This window comes from Diabrotica virgifera, chromosome 6 (genome assembly GCF_917563875.1).
Source record: "Diabrotica virgifera virgifera chromosome 6, PGI_DIABVI_V3a".
In the NCBI taxonomy this organism is placed as follows: Eukaryota; Metazoa; Arthropoda; class Insecta; order Coleoptera; family Chrysomelidae; genus Diabrotica; species Diabrotica virgifera.
In genome coordinates, this window is record NC_065448.1 from 235,189,432 (window position 1) to 235,206,014 (window position 16,583).

At 34.3% G+C, this 16,583-nt stretch overlaps 1 protein-coding gene across 15 annotated transcripts in view; it reads left to right on the top strand.

Annotated features, from left to right (window-relative positions):
• Positions 1 to 16,583, top strand: part of LOC114335908 (protein unc-80 homolog) — a 180,207-nt gene that overhangs the window by 131,585 nt on the left and 32,039 nt on the right. For all 15 annotated transcript variants that reach the window (XR_007699013.1, XM_050654754.1, XM_050654762.1 and 12 more), the window contains 13 exons: positions 2,084 to 2,331; positions 4,547 to 4,754; positions 4,977 to 5,163; positions 5,458 to 5,671; positions 5,783 to 5,987; positions 6,918 to 7,050; positions 8,043 to 8,183; positions 8,236 to 8,535; positions 9,262 to 9,496; positions 10,440 to 10,635; positions 10,707 to 10,925; positions 11,197 to 11,342; positions 14,652 to 14,979. Coding sequence is in view for 14 of the 15 variants with exons in the window: in XM_050654754.1 (XP_050510711.1) it covers positions 2,084 to 2,331; positions 4,547 to 4,754; positions 4,977 to 5,163; positions 5,458 to 5,671; positions 5,783 to 5,987; positions 6,918 to 7,050; positions 8,043 to 8,183; positions 8,236 to 8,535; positions 9,262 to 9,496; positions 10,440 to 10,635; positions 10,707 to 10,925; positions 11,197 to 11,342; positions 14,652 to 14,979 (2,760 nt within the window). In the remaining variant the exon portion in view is untranslated. The remainder of the gene's footprint in view (positions 1 to 2,083; positions 2,332 to 4,546; positions 4,755 to 4,976; positions 5,164 to 5,457; positions 5,672 to 5,782; positions 5,988 to 6,917; positions 7,051 to 8,042; positions 8,184 to 8,235; positions 8,536 to 9,261; positions 9,497 to 10,439; positions 10,636 to 10,706; positions 10,926 to 11,196; positions 11,343 to 14,651; positions 14,980 to 16,583) is intronic.

Here is a 16,583-nt window from a genome sequence, read left to right on the forward strand (position 1 = left end):
AAATAATCTCTGACAAAAGTTTATTGCATAAGAACTGACTGACTTATGACGAAAATAAAGTCGCTCTCTGCTTTTTCTTTTTGAAATGTAAAAATTAAAAACCCTCGTCGTTACAATCCTAATAGAAATGAATAGCTTGTCACCTGAAATTAACTTTATTTAGGTATAATTGATACGATCCATGTAATTCGACTGGTTTGGAATATTTAGTCTAGAAAAACTAGTTGATTAAATCGAAAATGACATTAAAGTGGAACCTCGATTATCCGTCTCTCCATTAACCGTCACCTCTGTTAACCGTCAGGGTCCGTACATAAGTTGTATTGACTACATAAGCAAAAATTGGGTCATCAATTCATTTTGTTTGAGCATTGCGATAAGTCAAACGAAATTCGCTGAAATGTACAGTGTGGTAACAAATGAAGTTATGGCTGAATGGCTGTTTTGTTTTTATTAGCTAAAGATGACATAAACGAATTGTTAATTTGTGATAAGGGTGCAAACCGCTATCGATTGCTGACAGATGATGAAATCATTGAAATGGCAAAAGAGGCGGACGAAACAGTTTCAGAAGCTGAAAATGTCGATGATGTTATTGCAACTGACAAATATTTGCGTAAAGAAGCTAGAGAAGCTGCATCGCACATGCAACAATTCATCGAGTGGTATTCTTGACAAGAAGAAGCCAATAAAGTAGATTGCATGATCTTACGAGGATTAAGAAAAATGAGAAGCATCAGTAAAAGAAACAAAGATTTCACAATATTTTAAACCAAATTGATTCGATTGTATGAACAAAAATTCCTCTTATCTTGTAAAACAAAACATATATGTAAATAAAATTTGAGAGTTGTACTATCAATTTTCAATTTTTTTTAATGTTCTGTTCACCGTCTTTTCGATTATCCGTCATACCCTTGGTCCGGTGCCCTGACGGATAATCAAGGTTTCACTGTATTATAATTTAAAAAAAAGTGCATTTTTCTTAAATAAACCTAAAAGTTTTCATGATACAAAAACTGATGTGTTACTTAATTTTCAGTAAACGAAATTCTACAAAATAACATTTGAAGCATTTTTTCATATTATGAATACTTTTAGATTTATTTAAGAAAAATGCACTTTTTTTAAATTTTAAAAATGTCATTTTCGATTTAATCAACTATTTTTTCTAAACTAAGCATTCTAAACCGGTCAAATTACATGGATTGTATCAATTATACCTAAATAAAGTTAATCTCAAGTGGGAAGCTATTCATTTCTATTAGGATTGTAACGACGAAGGTTTAATTTTAAATTTCAAAAAGAAAAAAGCAGAGAACGACTTTATTTTCGTTGTAAGTCAGTCAGTTCTTACGCAAGAAACTTTTATCAGAGCTTATTTGAAAGGTTTTCTGAAGATGTGAAAGGTTTTTTAATGAACTGAAGATGTTTAAATAACTGAATAACTGAATAAAGATGTTTATTAAGTTTTCCCAAAAAATTGCGCTACATTCGAGTTATTTGAGATTAAAGGTTCTCCATTTCGGTGTTCTTCGAAAATAACCGTCCTTTAAAGAGTACTAACTCAGTTGTTATTGGGATTACATAGGTCTTTCAGACGCGAATTTCTTAATTTTTATTAGCTACAATTTGTATTTAATGACTTTTTCTATAAAATAAATTTTTTTTTTAAGTTATTCATGAAAAACGGTTATAAAACGTGTGTTTTTTCAATGAAAAATGCATCGTTTCGATCCCAAATAACTTGGAAAGTTATTTTGCAAAAAAATTTATAGAACAAAATTTACTTTAGTCGGTCACTCTATCGATTTCCATAGATATTTTGATTAAAAAATTTTCATCCCCTAGCTTGGGTTGTTTTCACCTCCAGGGCAAAAGTGCAGTTCGGCATAGGGTAGATTTTGACAAAAGTTATAATTACTACCTAACTCCAAATTTTCAAGGAAATCGACCTTAGTTTTTAAAATTCCACAAGAAAATGGCTGTTGATTGGACTAAATCTTACTTTAAATTTTAAAGTCACTCAGTTACACAAGTCCTCACTTTTTGTATTGAAATTAATTTGGTATCTTAATTATAGGTAAAGGACGCTTTTCACTCGCCTTTGGCAGTTCTACTTAAAGGTGCAGTTATCATGACCGAAGAAAACTTCCTCGATATCATTCCAGTCGCCTGGGAGCTGCTTCTGGAACCCAATCAAGAAGTCACAGCATGTGCTGCTTCTATTTTCATATTAGGTGCCGTAAAGTCTCCTCAAACAGTGTCCGATATAATGCAGCATGGACTGTCTCATCCAGATTGTGCTATAAGAATTAACGCTATTTTACGGTAAGTTGCTTGTTGATGTGTAACGGGTACGAAAGTCACTAACGTTTTCGAAACCCTAATATTATTTTTGTTCCACCCTATATGCATAAATCCGTTTCAGGAATTGTACCGGGTATTGCGTGGAATTGGATCATTTGTGATTCTTTTTCGATTCTCATAATATTGGATCGATCATCGGATATTGTGTTGTTTATCTAACTTTTCTCAGGGATTTGGCGTAGATAAGTACCTCGAGTTGTTTACTATACTGAGAATAGCGGTTTTAATTCAAAGAGGTTTAATGATTTTTCGAGACGATAGTCTGAATTTTTGTTGATAAGTGGTACTCATTAAGCTCAGATTACTGCCGCTACCGACTTTGAGACTGTGGTAAATGTTTATCTTATTACGATAAGAGCTCTGAGAATGTTCAGCGAGGTCCGATGTTATTTAAGCCGATTCAGCTATTATCATGGTAAAAGTTCTGTCCAAGGTGACGCTAAACCCATGAGTTGGTAAATCTTTGATTGTCTGAGAAATATCGATGGCGTAGTAAAAGAAGATTTGCAAGTTTAGAGGGTGTGGCTAAAAATATTTCTAAGTGATTTCTAATTTGTCAAGATGCTAATTAGAGAAGTGTCTTAAGTCTGTTGAGTCGTTGAGATTATTGATGGGAAGATCGAATGATATTTCTGGAAGGGGCGTTTGGTTTCGGAAGATTGAGTTGGAGGAGATCGATATAGTCTGTGTAGTCGTTTGGGCTGTGAAGAGTCACGTTTGAGCTGTAGAGCAGTCAAGTTTTGGAATCGAGAGTCCTGGACTCACCAAGTGAAGTTTAGTTGCAAGTTCTTCGGCCGGCTGGTAGCTTAGCTCAGCCCGGCATACATGGCGGTTTACAACGTGACACCGGCATTATCGCTACTGTTAGGCGGATGTCGATATTATCATACCATTATCGGTTCTTACATGCAAGCAGGACTTAGCAGTTTTCTTTTGTGTTACCAGTTTCAACATCATAGTTAAAGCATGGAGTTGCTTTTATTTTATCTTTTTTGATCCCCTTTAATATACGAACGAACTATTCAGTTCTTAAATATTTTTGTTCGAGTACTGCCGATTTGTTTTAAGAAATGCTGAATTTTTTATGAACTATGGAAACAACCATTCATTGATGTACTGTTACATATGTAAAGTTACATTTAGTGAAGTGAACTGTGCCTTGGACTTAAAATCAACCAAGAGAAAATACAGGACTATGATGTATAAGGTATTACTTTTTTATGTAAACTTTTCATTTTATTTTTGCTAAACATGATCTCTTTATGTAAAATCGCGAGAGATCATAGGATCTTTTTAATTTTGTTTCAATAAATAATGTTTGATTTGCAAAATACAATTTTATTATTTGTCTTTTCCTTCTCTCTTGTTCTGTAAGTACAACAAAGAATTTTCTGAGTAGAAACACATAAGGTAAGTCACGCCATAAGTATTTTGTATATTTTGTATTGACTATGTTTTACCCCATATATGCAACATATACAAACATCGACCATGTTGAGTTCTGATGCGGTTAAGTGTGCACCAGGTCTTTCGTGGTAGGCCAGATCCAAGAGATGTCACGTGATGTAAGGTATAATTGTATTTGGTTAAGCTTACAACCATTCATGGACCTATTTGGTGATCATGTTGTGGCTGCGGCCGATTCTGCAATTTGTATGGGAGATTTTCTGGAGAGCAGTTGACTTTTGGTTGCGTCTTATACATTCTTATGAGCAGAGCTGTATTCTTAAGGATATTTTTATATTCTTTGGTTAGCAGATTGAGTCAGCGAAGGTGTTGTGGAGGAATATCGCTTAGCCCTGGTAGCCAATTCATTGTTGTGGATTTGATTACTCCAACGATAATTCTCATAGTGTTTTTAAGCTGGACATCAATTTTTTGAACGTGAGCACTGTTGATCCATATTGGTGCGCAATATTCAGCTACAGAATAAACAAGACCTAAGTCTGAAGATCAAAGTATGCTCTCCATGTTGTGTTGCAGAGCTTCTGAATGATGTTCTGGATTTTAGCTTCTCGGCAATTATCCTTAAATGTTCTCTAAAGTATAACGTTCTGTCCAACTTCTAGGTCTTCCGTCAGAATCTCTTCTGACAAAAACTAGACAATGGCCTAAAAAGGCGAAATATGCTATTTATAAATATATATCTATTCCATAATTTTTGTTATTTTTGTAGTTTTCAAGTTTTGTGGAAAATGAGATACCAACCATGGCCCAGAATGGAGGAAAATGCTCAAGTTCTTTTTAAAGTTCCCCCTCCAGGAATAGAGTTTACTCTGCCATCTCCAAAAATTGGTATAGAATCACTGGATGTTGTTGATTCCCCCTGGGAGTTGTTAGTAAAGACCAAAGTTGAAGAAGTTACTATAAATCAAGAGAGGCATGTAAGTAATTTTGAAAAATGTATGACTATTAAATATTTAACCCCAGCAGAATATACTGCAACAGTGATAACTACAGGATAACAAAAAAGCTATTACAACGTTCTTCAAATAATATTTGAGAACTAGTTAAACCCATTTTCATATATGACGAGAGTTAAAGAAGATATCGACATATTTTTGCAATTTAATTATGTATACTTATATTAGGTATACTTGTTTTAGCGCTCTCTAGTAACAGCTACCAAAACTAGAAAGAAGCAACAAACTGAATTAATCAAAATGGCCCTGCAAGCACAAGACGACAAGAAGAGGGAAGAAAGAGAAAACTTCTTAATAACTACCATTCCTATAACCATCCAAGCTGCTCATGAGCCTAGTCTCTACCATACTGGAGAAGAACACGAGGAAGGTGAGTTGATAAAAAACAAAATATTATAAAATTAAATAAATTTTACCATCAGTTTGTAAAAAAAATTTAAGCATCCCGTATCTCGGAAACGAAGCATTTGCGAACATACATTTATAGAGCAAACGTCATTATTTTTTCATGTAGAAGATAACAGGCCTGAAACAGAGTTAAAGTAGAGCCTATTATATATTTATTATATATATTTATCATTTTCGTTTATATAAGTTGATGGTCGTTGCCATTATTAAAATATATATATCTGTCAATTATATTGATATATAATAATAATTTTAGTTGATGATGAACAAGTTGATGGCCAACCACGAAATACTGGTCATCATCTCCATTCGGCGCATTCTCTGTTTCCGTCATGTCTTTGTTCTGCTGTAGTTCAAATAATCAATCTCCTAGACGATGCTGCAGTGTCAGCCGATGGAAACGCTGTCTATGAAGTCGCTTACCAGGTAATATGGACGTGTTTGGTAGAAGATAGTGCTCTATTTTTAAGGTATGTACTTTAATAATTATATACATAGGTATGACTAAAAACTGCTAATTGCTCCTAATATGTTTTTCTAATAAAACAAAGTGAGGTTGAATGTTTTACACCTTCTTTTAGATACATTTTGGAAAGACTAACCAGAGAAAAACAAGAACTCATGTTCAAAATTTTAAGGCATTTGATCAGATTTATTCCAAAGCTACCACAGCAAGCAGCGTTTGCTCTATACAATTATATAATTGGTTACGTGATGTTCTACGTAAGATCTCCACATGAAGATGGTCAGAAGTTGATTGGAGCTGCCCTATCACTTTTATGGATGGTATGTACTTTGTTATTGGATGTAAAAATCACTGTTTTTTTTCATTTGAAAAAGAATTTTATACATACTCATGATTTGTATAGCTCATCATAGTAATCAATAAATTTTACTTTTGACTGGTATGGGACGATTTACTTGAGGTACGTTCAGCTGAGGGCACGATTGTACCGAACTAACTCAGATTGTACGTAATCCTTTGATATGTTTGCGCCACCGACTTCATTTCAAAAATATATACGCATAATTTTTGGCATAGATAGTAAACATTTAGCCAGTTGCAATAGATTTTCAATCATACAAACACACAATTCTATCCTTAATACAAAAATACTCATACTTACGGACTTATATGTACTAAGTATAAAACATTTTTTACTATTCTTTGAGATCTTCTTCTTCTACTTCGTCTAGCCATTCACGTCCATATCTGAACATAAGCCTCTTCAAGTCTTCCTTTCCATTGTTTTTTTTTGTACGCTACTTGTAGCCAACTTTTCTTGGCAGTTCGTTTCAGATCATCTGTCCATCTCGTAGGAGGTCTGCCTCTGGGTCTTTTGTGTTGGTATGGTCTCAGGTTAGAATTGTTCTGTGCCATTTGTTAAGATTGCTCCTAGTTACATGTCCAGCGTATTCCCATTTCAATTTTAATGATTTTTGTACCACATCGGTGACTTTGGTTTTCTGTCTTATCCATGTGTTTTTGCTGTCCTTAATAAGTGATATGCCTATCATTGCTCTTTCCATCACGTGTTGAGTAACTGTGAGTATATTGATATTCTTTTTTGTGCTTGTCCATATTTGTGCCCCATATGTTAATATCGGAATAATGCATGCATTAAAAATTTTAGCTCATCAAAACATTTTTCTCTATTCTTTGAGATAGGTATGTATGTATACTACTTGATTAAAATTTAAAATTATTCTTTTAAGGTTGTTCATAGCGTCCATGGCATTATGTTTAAAGATCTCAAACAAATTCTACGCAAAGAACAATGCGATGCGTCCATTTTGTTGACGGCAAACGTCCCTTCTGCGAAGAAAATTATCGTCCACGGTCCGCAAGGTAAGCTTTCTTTATTTGTTTAGAGTTTAGAGTTAGGTCAAACACACATCGAGGCAGCTTAAAACACATGGCGCGGTGTAACAGCGGCAGCTATGCTACGATTTAAAGTATGTATTTGTATTTCGTTGTTGTCAAATTTAGTCGCGTGTTAGCTGCTGTACGATACGCTGTCTGAAAGTTATGACGATTTGTCTTTTGTAATAAATGCAAGTTTACTTTGTCTTATATTTACTTTAATGTATTAATAGTAGCTTGTGTGGCCGGACAAAAACGAAACAGAGGTATTCTCAGAAACTACAACATTTTTGTGAAAAATTTAGCGATAGGTCAATTTTTTATTAAAAGGTAACACATTTTTCCGGTATTTTCGATTATCTTACTTTCACCTATAAGCCAGGGTAAGAATTACCAAAATGACAATGCAAAATTTTGACGAAAAATCTTTATCATGGTTTGAATAAGTTAAGAAAATTAGTTCAACTTACCACAAACTGCGGGTTGCTTCACTAATAAAATAAATTCACATCATGTGCGATCTCGACGAGAACTTAGAAAGAGATAAAACGGGGGTGTTTGATTATTTATACCTTTAGCTATACTACCTAATTGAAAAGTGTGTACTAACAGTAACATTCGTAGTTGTCATTAGAACTTGTGTTTTTATATTAAGTACACGGCAGCTTGAAACTTAGAAAATGGCTACAGAACATAAGTATTATACATTTTTCTAACTAGAGTAAACACGCGCAAGTTAACAGTATAAAAATTCTAGGAATAATGCGGCTCGGTACAGCTCTAAACAAAAGATTTAATAGCTAGACAATTATAATGCCAAACTACGAAGCGAGTTTCAGCGGAAGCCCGGGGCAAGAGTGGCAAACTTTTTTACCCCTTCTTGGGGTGCCAAAATTGATATTTTCAGTAAAATTTAGCTTGTTCTTCTCGTTTTTAGAAATCAAATATCTGCTGACTGAACTATTTTGTAATTTCAGATCCAGATGCCGGAGGAATCCCATCTCAGTTCCCTGTTCAAGAAGATACACAATTTTGTCAAATATTACGAGAAGCTTTGGATTTCTTTGGCATAGAGGAATCTAAACATAAAGAATTCTTTTTGGTAGATTACAAAACTCGTAAGTATCGAAAATATAATATTTCTATTGCTACACCAAAATTATTTTTTAGATCAAATTCGAAATCCTTCATCATACGTTCGTGATTACTATTTTTTTAAAAGATCGCAGTATCCACAACTGGAGCTTGTCCATATGAAACCAGACGTTGCTTTTAACGCTCTACAAAAACAAGAATTGTTGCATAAGTTTGTGGAAATAGGGAAAGTCCTTTTGACATGGGCTATTTTAAAAAATGTTGATATGGTGGTGCAAAGAGTGGTGTTTCTTCACGAGGAGTTGATGAAACTACCATCGTTTCCCAGGAAAGCTTTGGAATCTGATTTGGATTTATATAAAAGTGGACCACTTGGTAAGTACACTGAGAAAGAAATATACAGCATTTCTAAATGGGCTTGTATATCGTGGCAGGTCGTCTTGTATGTTCAATGTCCAAAACTGATTACTCTAATATCTAATACCACGGATGACCAAAATATGTTATTCATCGGTCACCAATTCACGATATCCTTTTAAAGTGGTGGACAAATTCATATACTTAGGCTCCCTCATCACCAAGGAGAACGTCATGACGGATGAAATCAAGGGAAGGATAATCCTAGCAGACAAATGTTATTTTGGACTGAGTAGATTGAGAAGCAGAAACTTAAGCCAAAAAATAAAAATAACCATATAAAGAACCCTTATACAACCAGTGTTGACATATGGATCGGAGACATGGACCAAAAACAGATGAAAACCTTTTGCTTATATTTGAACGAAGGATCCTGAAAGGACTATTTAGTGGCATCTGTGAAAATGGTATTTGGAGGAGGAGGTACAACTACGAGACATACCACAGATATAAATATATATTTGGTGGTAAAGACGTAGTATTTCTTATAAAAATAGGAAGAATGGCAACAGTTAGCAATGGATAGAACTGTCTGGCGTAATATACTTGGGAAGGTCGAGGCTCTTTTATAGGGCTGTAGTACCATTGATGATGATGAATACTGTAGCCCCTATTTCTTCTGTTTTAACGTTAATAAATTCTACTCAAAATATGAAATTGTGGCTAATTGACTGGATATTTTAGGTAAGGAACTTCTTGGGCTGGATGTTTTACACAAATTTATGTGGGTGAGATTGATAGCCCGAATGTTCGAAGCAATGGCTGGTAACTTTGCTTACTCCGGAGATATCCATCTCTTCGTGAACGTGCTCAATGGAGCTTTGGTCCTTCATTCGGAAGACGCCTGCATTTTGAGATACGTCACCGCGACATATATCAATGCAGCGTTCCATTTCAAAAATATTTTTTCGACGAATGGGTAAGTAAATTTTATACAAATTTTGCTTGGGACGTCATTAGGTTGTTGTATATTTTCTGTATTTATTTGTTAAATAATTTTTTCAATTAGGCTTTTAAAAATTTCGTAAATGTAAGGCTACTTTTATGCATTTTAAGCTTTCTACTGGAAATTGGTCCAGACCTGCTTTTTTTAATGCCATCTTAATTTCCTCTTTTAATATCCGTGTTCTGGTAAACAACTCATTGATGTATTCCATCTATCTCCTTAATTTTTCGTTATTATTCAAAACTAATTTCAACTTTGTATCTTTCAGTATTTCCGGTTTTCTTTTTCTATTGTTGAGAGTTAACGCCTTATTTTTTGTGTGTGTTAAAACTATCATATTTTATCTGATATACTTCTATTTCTGCGCATTGTTGTTTTAACCATTCATCTTTCGCTTGCTTAATTTTGTATTTTATTTTTTTGATCCACGCTTTTGTACATCTGATTATTATGTTGACGTTTTTCTTCCATTAAATTAAAAAAATTTCTAAGTCATCCATTACTTCTTTTTGTATCTGGTTGGTGTCAGAATTTCCTTTTGACTTTGATCTATTTCTGTCTTTATTAATAACCATTCTGTAACCGTGTCAATATTTTGCAGAATTTGTTCTATAACATCCTTAATCGATTATTTATTTGATCTGTCAGGCCATTTTGATCACTACTGGGTTGTGACCTAATCCTATGTCAGTACTTGGATATGTTGTGGTGATATCTTTACGTTCCTATATCTTTGTCTAATTAATACATAGTCTTTTTGGTTTCTGACAATTTTCTCTACTTGATCTGCTGGTGACTACCGCGTGTATTGTCTTCTCTTTGGCAGTTTAAACAATGTATTCGCTGTTAATCTTCTTAAACGCAGTTTTTTAATAGTTTTAATAGTTTTGTATGTTGATTCACTTGTTTATTACAGGTATCTACTAATCATGCCCACTTTGCTAAAGATCTACTCCAACCACCAAACTAATCAACTGGTGACGACTACAATTGAATATGCAGTAAAACAATTTTATTTGATGAATAGAAAGCCGTTCATATTACAAATGTTTGGCTCAGTGTCTGCAATGTTGGATACGGATGAAGACGGAACCTACGGGGATGCCCATAAGGTGCATGTCCTACTTCTACATAATAATGACAATACCTATTAATACTATTACTATAACCAAAAATGTTTTAGATTCAATCCAGTTGTCTCTTCAATTTACTTCTGAGTCTGGAAACCCCATCTCCAGATCCGCTAAATATCGCAGAATTGGTTAAAGAAGACAAACCCTTGAAAGCTATCGATTTTTGCTACCACGACGAGAATGAGATGGTTACCATCTTAGACTGTATTTCAATGTGCGTAATGGTAGTCTCATATTCGTCAGAAAGTGTTAGAGGATACCAAATGCTGGTAAGAACTATTAGCTACAGTTCTTAGTTAGCAATCCTGTTTATAGGATTGTCATAGATTTCTACTGTATCTATTTGTAATATAAAATTTTATATTTACTAGCAGCTAAGCGGTTCTCGTTCAACTGAGTATTCCGTTCCGTAATTCGAAATCTGCTAGTGCTCATAGTATTTTCATGTCTATTCGTATTCTGGTTTACCTGTAGTTTTCGAATAAGTTTATTAAGTTACTTGGTCAATAAATGCGCGTATAAAATTGTAATCATTTTTAGATAATTTTGGAAGCAATTCTACCATGTTATGTACGCCAAATTCAATATCCAACATATAACAAAGAAGGCAAGAAGGAGAAAGATATAATAAATCAACTTGCAGTCGCTATAAAAACCTTGGTGAATAACTGTGAATCTTTGACGAAGTAAGTATTTTTCATTTACATGAAGTTTTATTTATATTTCTTTTTGAAGTTCTTAAATTGTTTTTTAGTTTTCTAGTTTCTGTTTGTATATTACATACCTAATTCTTTGACAATATCTTAGTCCCCTTTTGAATGTTTTTTGTGAAATTCTTACTTTCTTTTTGTATTTTTTATGTTCCTATTAAGTCTTTAGGGCCTTTTTTGGATTCCATAGATTTTTTTGTAATACTCTAATGCCTGGTTGTACCAACAAATCGTAAGCTCCAGCTTATCCTAGCTCAGCTTAGAGATACAGCCCATTTAAATCTCACTTACGTTGCACCATAATTTTCGATTCTTATCTAAGCACGTTTTAACTGAGACAAAGTTTAAAATCTGTAATCCACGTGGCAATTCATTGTATCAATCTAAAAATTAATCTAAGACTCAATGGTTCAACGCGTATGTTTCGTATGCTAAGCTTAAGGTACGGCTTAAGCTTAATGGACCAAGAGCTAACAACGTCGGAAAAAACATTTTAAGACGGCTGATTCTTTCATATATTGTTCCCTATGCTTCCTCGAACACCGTATCGGCCATCTGGCTGCTGATACGGGTTGCGTTCATTACTGCGCAGCACACTTGTACAAGTAAACATATCGAATTTAAAATTATTGTAAGACGAAAAATGACTTTTTAAACATTATTAGAAATATGAACTGTAATTGCCAGGCATTTCTGTGGTTTAAAAAGTAATGACAAAAAAATTTTTCGTCCTAAAATAATTTAAATTCAATATGCAGGGTGATTGATGAGTGTGATAAAGCTCAGTAAATCCGCTATAGTAATAGAATTGATTATAAATATTCCATGTAGTTATTAATCAATGGTAATAGATAGCAATAACAGTTAATAATAAAAATTGTGGCCAACTTTCAACTTCACATTACGAAATTAGTTACATTGTTACAGGGTGTTCGATAAGATAGTTTCAGAACAAACTTATGTATTTTTAAATGGAACACCCTATATTTTATTTTATATTCTAAATCCTCTTAACATCCCCATCACAAAAATAAAAAGGTTTAATATGTTATATAGGGGTTTTACAAAGTTATAACCAATTTTTTATGAAAACCGTAACAAGTTCAGCTCGCTATATAAATAAAAAAAGCACAACAGCGATGGTTTATTGGTGCCATCTTTTTTTGTTTATTGTGAAATTTTTTAAGAATTATTGATATTGCTAATTTTTCCTATATAGAATACAGGGTGAGTCACAACAAAAGTGCATTACCGTACTTTAATTTTTGTATAATATTCCCTATGCCTAAATTTGTCAGTTTTCGAGATATTTTCATTTTTCAGAGCAAGTTATTAATTAGGGTGTTCTATTTAAAATTACTGTGAAAATAATGTACTTGCGTTTTGACTCACCCTGTATTCGATATAAAGAAAATTAGCAATATCAACCAGTTTTATAAATTTTGACAATCAACAAAAAAATATGGCACCAATAAACCATTGCTGTTGTGCTTATTTTGATTTATACAGGGAGCTGAACTTATTACGACTTTTATAGAACATTGGTTATAACTTTGTAAATACCCTATATAACATAACAAACCTTTATATTTTTGTGATGGGGAAGTTAAGAAGATTTCGAATATAAAATAAAATATGGGGTGTTCCATTAAAAAAAAAAACAAAAGTTTGGTCTGCCACTATGTTATCGAACACCCTGTAACATTTTAACTAATTTTGTAATGTGAATCGCAAAGTTAGCGATAATTTTTGTTATTAACTTTTATTGCTATCTATTGCTATAGCGGATCTACTAAGCTTTTTCACACTAATCAATCACCCTGATTTTGTGTTTACCTGTACAGGTGTGCTGCGCAGTAATGAACGCAACCTGTATCAGCAGCTAGATGGCCGGTACGGTGTTCGAGGAAGCATAGGGAACAATAATGAAAGAATCAGCCGTCTTAAAATGATTTCTCGAAAACGTTGCTAGCTCTTAGACCATAAGATCTGTTGATGCAACCAGGTATTAGTCTCTTTTGTGCAGGTTTTAGTTTACTTTTTTTGTTCTTTGTGATATACTTAATTTGTTTGTGATTTTTTTGAATTTCTATTTAAATTCACGAGTTTTTATAATATCTTTTGATTTCTTCGTGTGAATTTTTTATTTGTTTTTAATATATTCATTTATTTGTCATAAATTCTGTCTCAAGACTCTAAGGAAATATGTCCTTCGTGTAGGCAGATCCTGTATGGACAGCATATTTTCTCTAAAGCAGGTTATTGAGAAAATATTACCCCACAACCTTTCTACTCATGTAGTCTTTATAGATCTGACAAAGTCATACCATAGTGTACCACTTTCAATACTCTGGGTAGCAATGGAAAAACAAGGAATAAGCAAAAAAAAATATACAAACAGTACAATAGCTCTACATCCAGACTTAGCCATACGGCTCACACTCCTTCTAAGGAGAAAATTGACTCATCCCAGATACCTACGATATCAAAAGGATTGAGCTCTGGTGGGACTCTCCGTGTTATCGAGCCCTAGGTGACTTGGTATGTAGGTGTATCTCCCAAAAATTTTCGTACACATCTGGCCGTTGCGAGTAGTACAGCTTTCTGCATGGTTTTGTAAAGATGTTCATTTAGACCCAGCCTTTTTATGATTTCGAGAAGGTTCTTCGGAATGACTCCAGTAGTAGACATAACAATAGGTATCGTCTGGGTACTCTGCATTCTCCATTGTCTTCGTATTTGAATTTCCAGATCTCTGTACTTGGCGATTTTTCAGTAAATTTACTACGTAAATTATTGTTGTTAGGTATCGCCACAATAATTAGTGTTGTTTGTCTGGTTAATTTATTAACTAGTACGAGATCTGGTCTATTATGTGCCACTGTTTGATCTGTGAGCACAGTGCGGTCCCAGTATAACTTGTAGTTGCCATCCTCAAGCATACTCTCAGGGACGTATTGATAATATGGGAGATGGTTCGTTTGGAGAAGTCCCAGCTTGATGGCTATCTCCTGATGAGGGATTTTCCCACTGAGTCATGCCGTTCCTTGTATTCAGATGCAGCAAATGCCTGGCAGCCTCCTGTAATATGTTGGATGGTTTCTTGTACTTGACGACATCCATATTACATTATTATTATTTATATTATTACTTTCTTTGTTATTTGATACGTTTGTTTCCGAATTATTTAGTTTTTTTATGAACTTCATTTTCCTTTTGTGGGAAACTGTATGTTAATAAACGTTTGAAATATTTTTTATGCTATACATACCGATCTTCTTTTAGAAGTTACAACGGACCTCATAGGTCAAGTCCAGAACACAAAGGCTCCAGCCAAAGAAATTATAGTCGAGGACCTTATTCTCCAGGATTTGACTTCGAGGACGACTCCCATTCAAAGTTTATGAGCGAGCATTCTAGAGCGAAGAGCATGTACGAACACGACGTGGAAGATTCCGAGGTTTTAAGGGCTGAGTACAGAAGACCAAGAGATGTATTGTTGTCCTTAGTGGGCGAATTTGTGTGCAAAGCATCGATAAGACTGCAAGAACTGAATAAGAAGAGTAATAATGACGGAAAAGTGGTGGAATTGTTGGATATAAGGTCTCATGTGGTAAGTTCCTTTTGTTCAGTTTTCACAAGCTACAAATAATATCCGAAATATAAATCCGAGTTATGAAGAAGTAGATCAAATAATAAAAAAACAGTAAAGCGCCAGGAACGGACGGAGTTTCGGCAGAATTGTTGAAATATGGAGGACCCGAACTCTGAAGAAGAATCCATTACCTGATAAATTTGGTATGGACCAAGGAGCAAAATTCCGGAAGAATGGGCAGTTGACCTTATACAGCCAATATATAAAAGAGGAGATAAGAGGGAATGCCAGAATTATAGACCAATTGCATGGCTAAATGTAATATACAAAATCCTTTAGGGCATTATCTACACTAGATTGTCAGAATACTCCGAAAATATAATTGGTAATTATTCAAATGGATTTAGATCAAATAGAGACACTACAGACAACATATTCATACTTAGAACAATACAATAGAAAGCTTATGAATACGACATAGAACTATATAATATGTATATAGACTTTAAACAAGCTTTTGATAGTGTGAAAAGAGACAAAATGCTGGAAGACCTCCGAAATCTAGGTACATATACAAAAAATATATCAGTCTCATAAAAATGACGTTGCAGGGTTCAAAAGCCGCAGTTAGAGTAGATGGAGAACTGTCTCCCCTGTTTGACATCAACATGGGGGTGAGACAGGGAGACGCACTTTCAACCATGCTGTTCAACCTAGTTCTTGAAGCAGTCATTAGAAGAACCAATGTAACCGGCCATATAAACACCAAAACAGTACAAATTACTGCATATGCAGACGATGTCGCCATTATTAGTAGAAGCAAGACACGACTAAACGAAACAAAAACTAAGTACACGACCATCAAAAGAACACCTGAGAATGAAAATAATGTAACAATAAACAACTATATACCTACTATTGAACGTGTGGATGCCTTCACATATCTGGGCACAGAAATCTATCAGAAGAATTCCGTAAGTAGTGAAATTAATGCACGTATTTCCAGTGGAAATCGTACATACTCTGCTAATAAAAGATTGGTGTTATCGAAATTAATAGACAAGAGAACCAAAATGACTATCTACAGAACTTTGATTAGACCCGTAGTAACCAATGGTTGTGAAATCTGGGTAATGACGAAAAAAGATGAAGCCCACCTCAGGACATTCGAGAGAAAGATACTGAGAAAAGTATATGACCCGGTGCAAGAGGAAGACGGGACATGGAGAATCAGGAGAAACGACGAGGTTAATGACCTGAAGGGTATGGCATTGTAAGATTTGTGAAAAGTCAAATACTGTCATGGCTGGGACAAGAAGGACATAGCCAGACAGGCAAAGACCCATCCAGGGTTATGATGCCAAAAGAAGAAGACAAATAATATACTTTTCGCTATACCTATTATACCTATAACTATAACTTTCACACTTAAATTTAAATAATTCCTGAATAATAACTTCTAGTACCTAGTTTTATCCCTATTCAAGTACATACTTCTCTCGACGTTAACGGACGCATTTTCGCTCTCTGTCTTCTCCGCTTGAACGCAATAGACGTAGGGAAAAAATACCACGAACCTCTTCACTGCCTCGCGTCGAAGTGTAAAGACACGACGCGCTCTC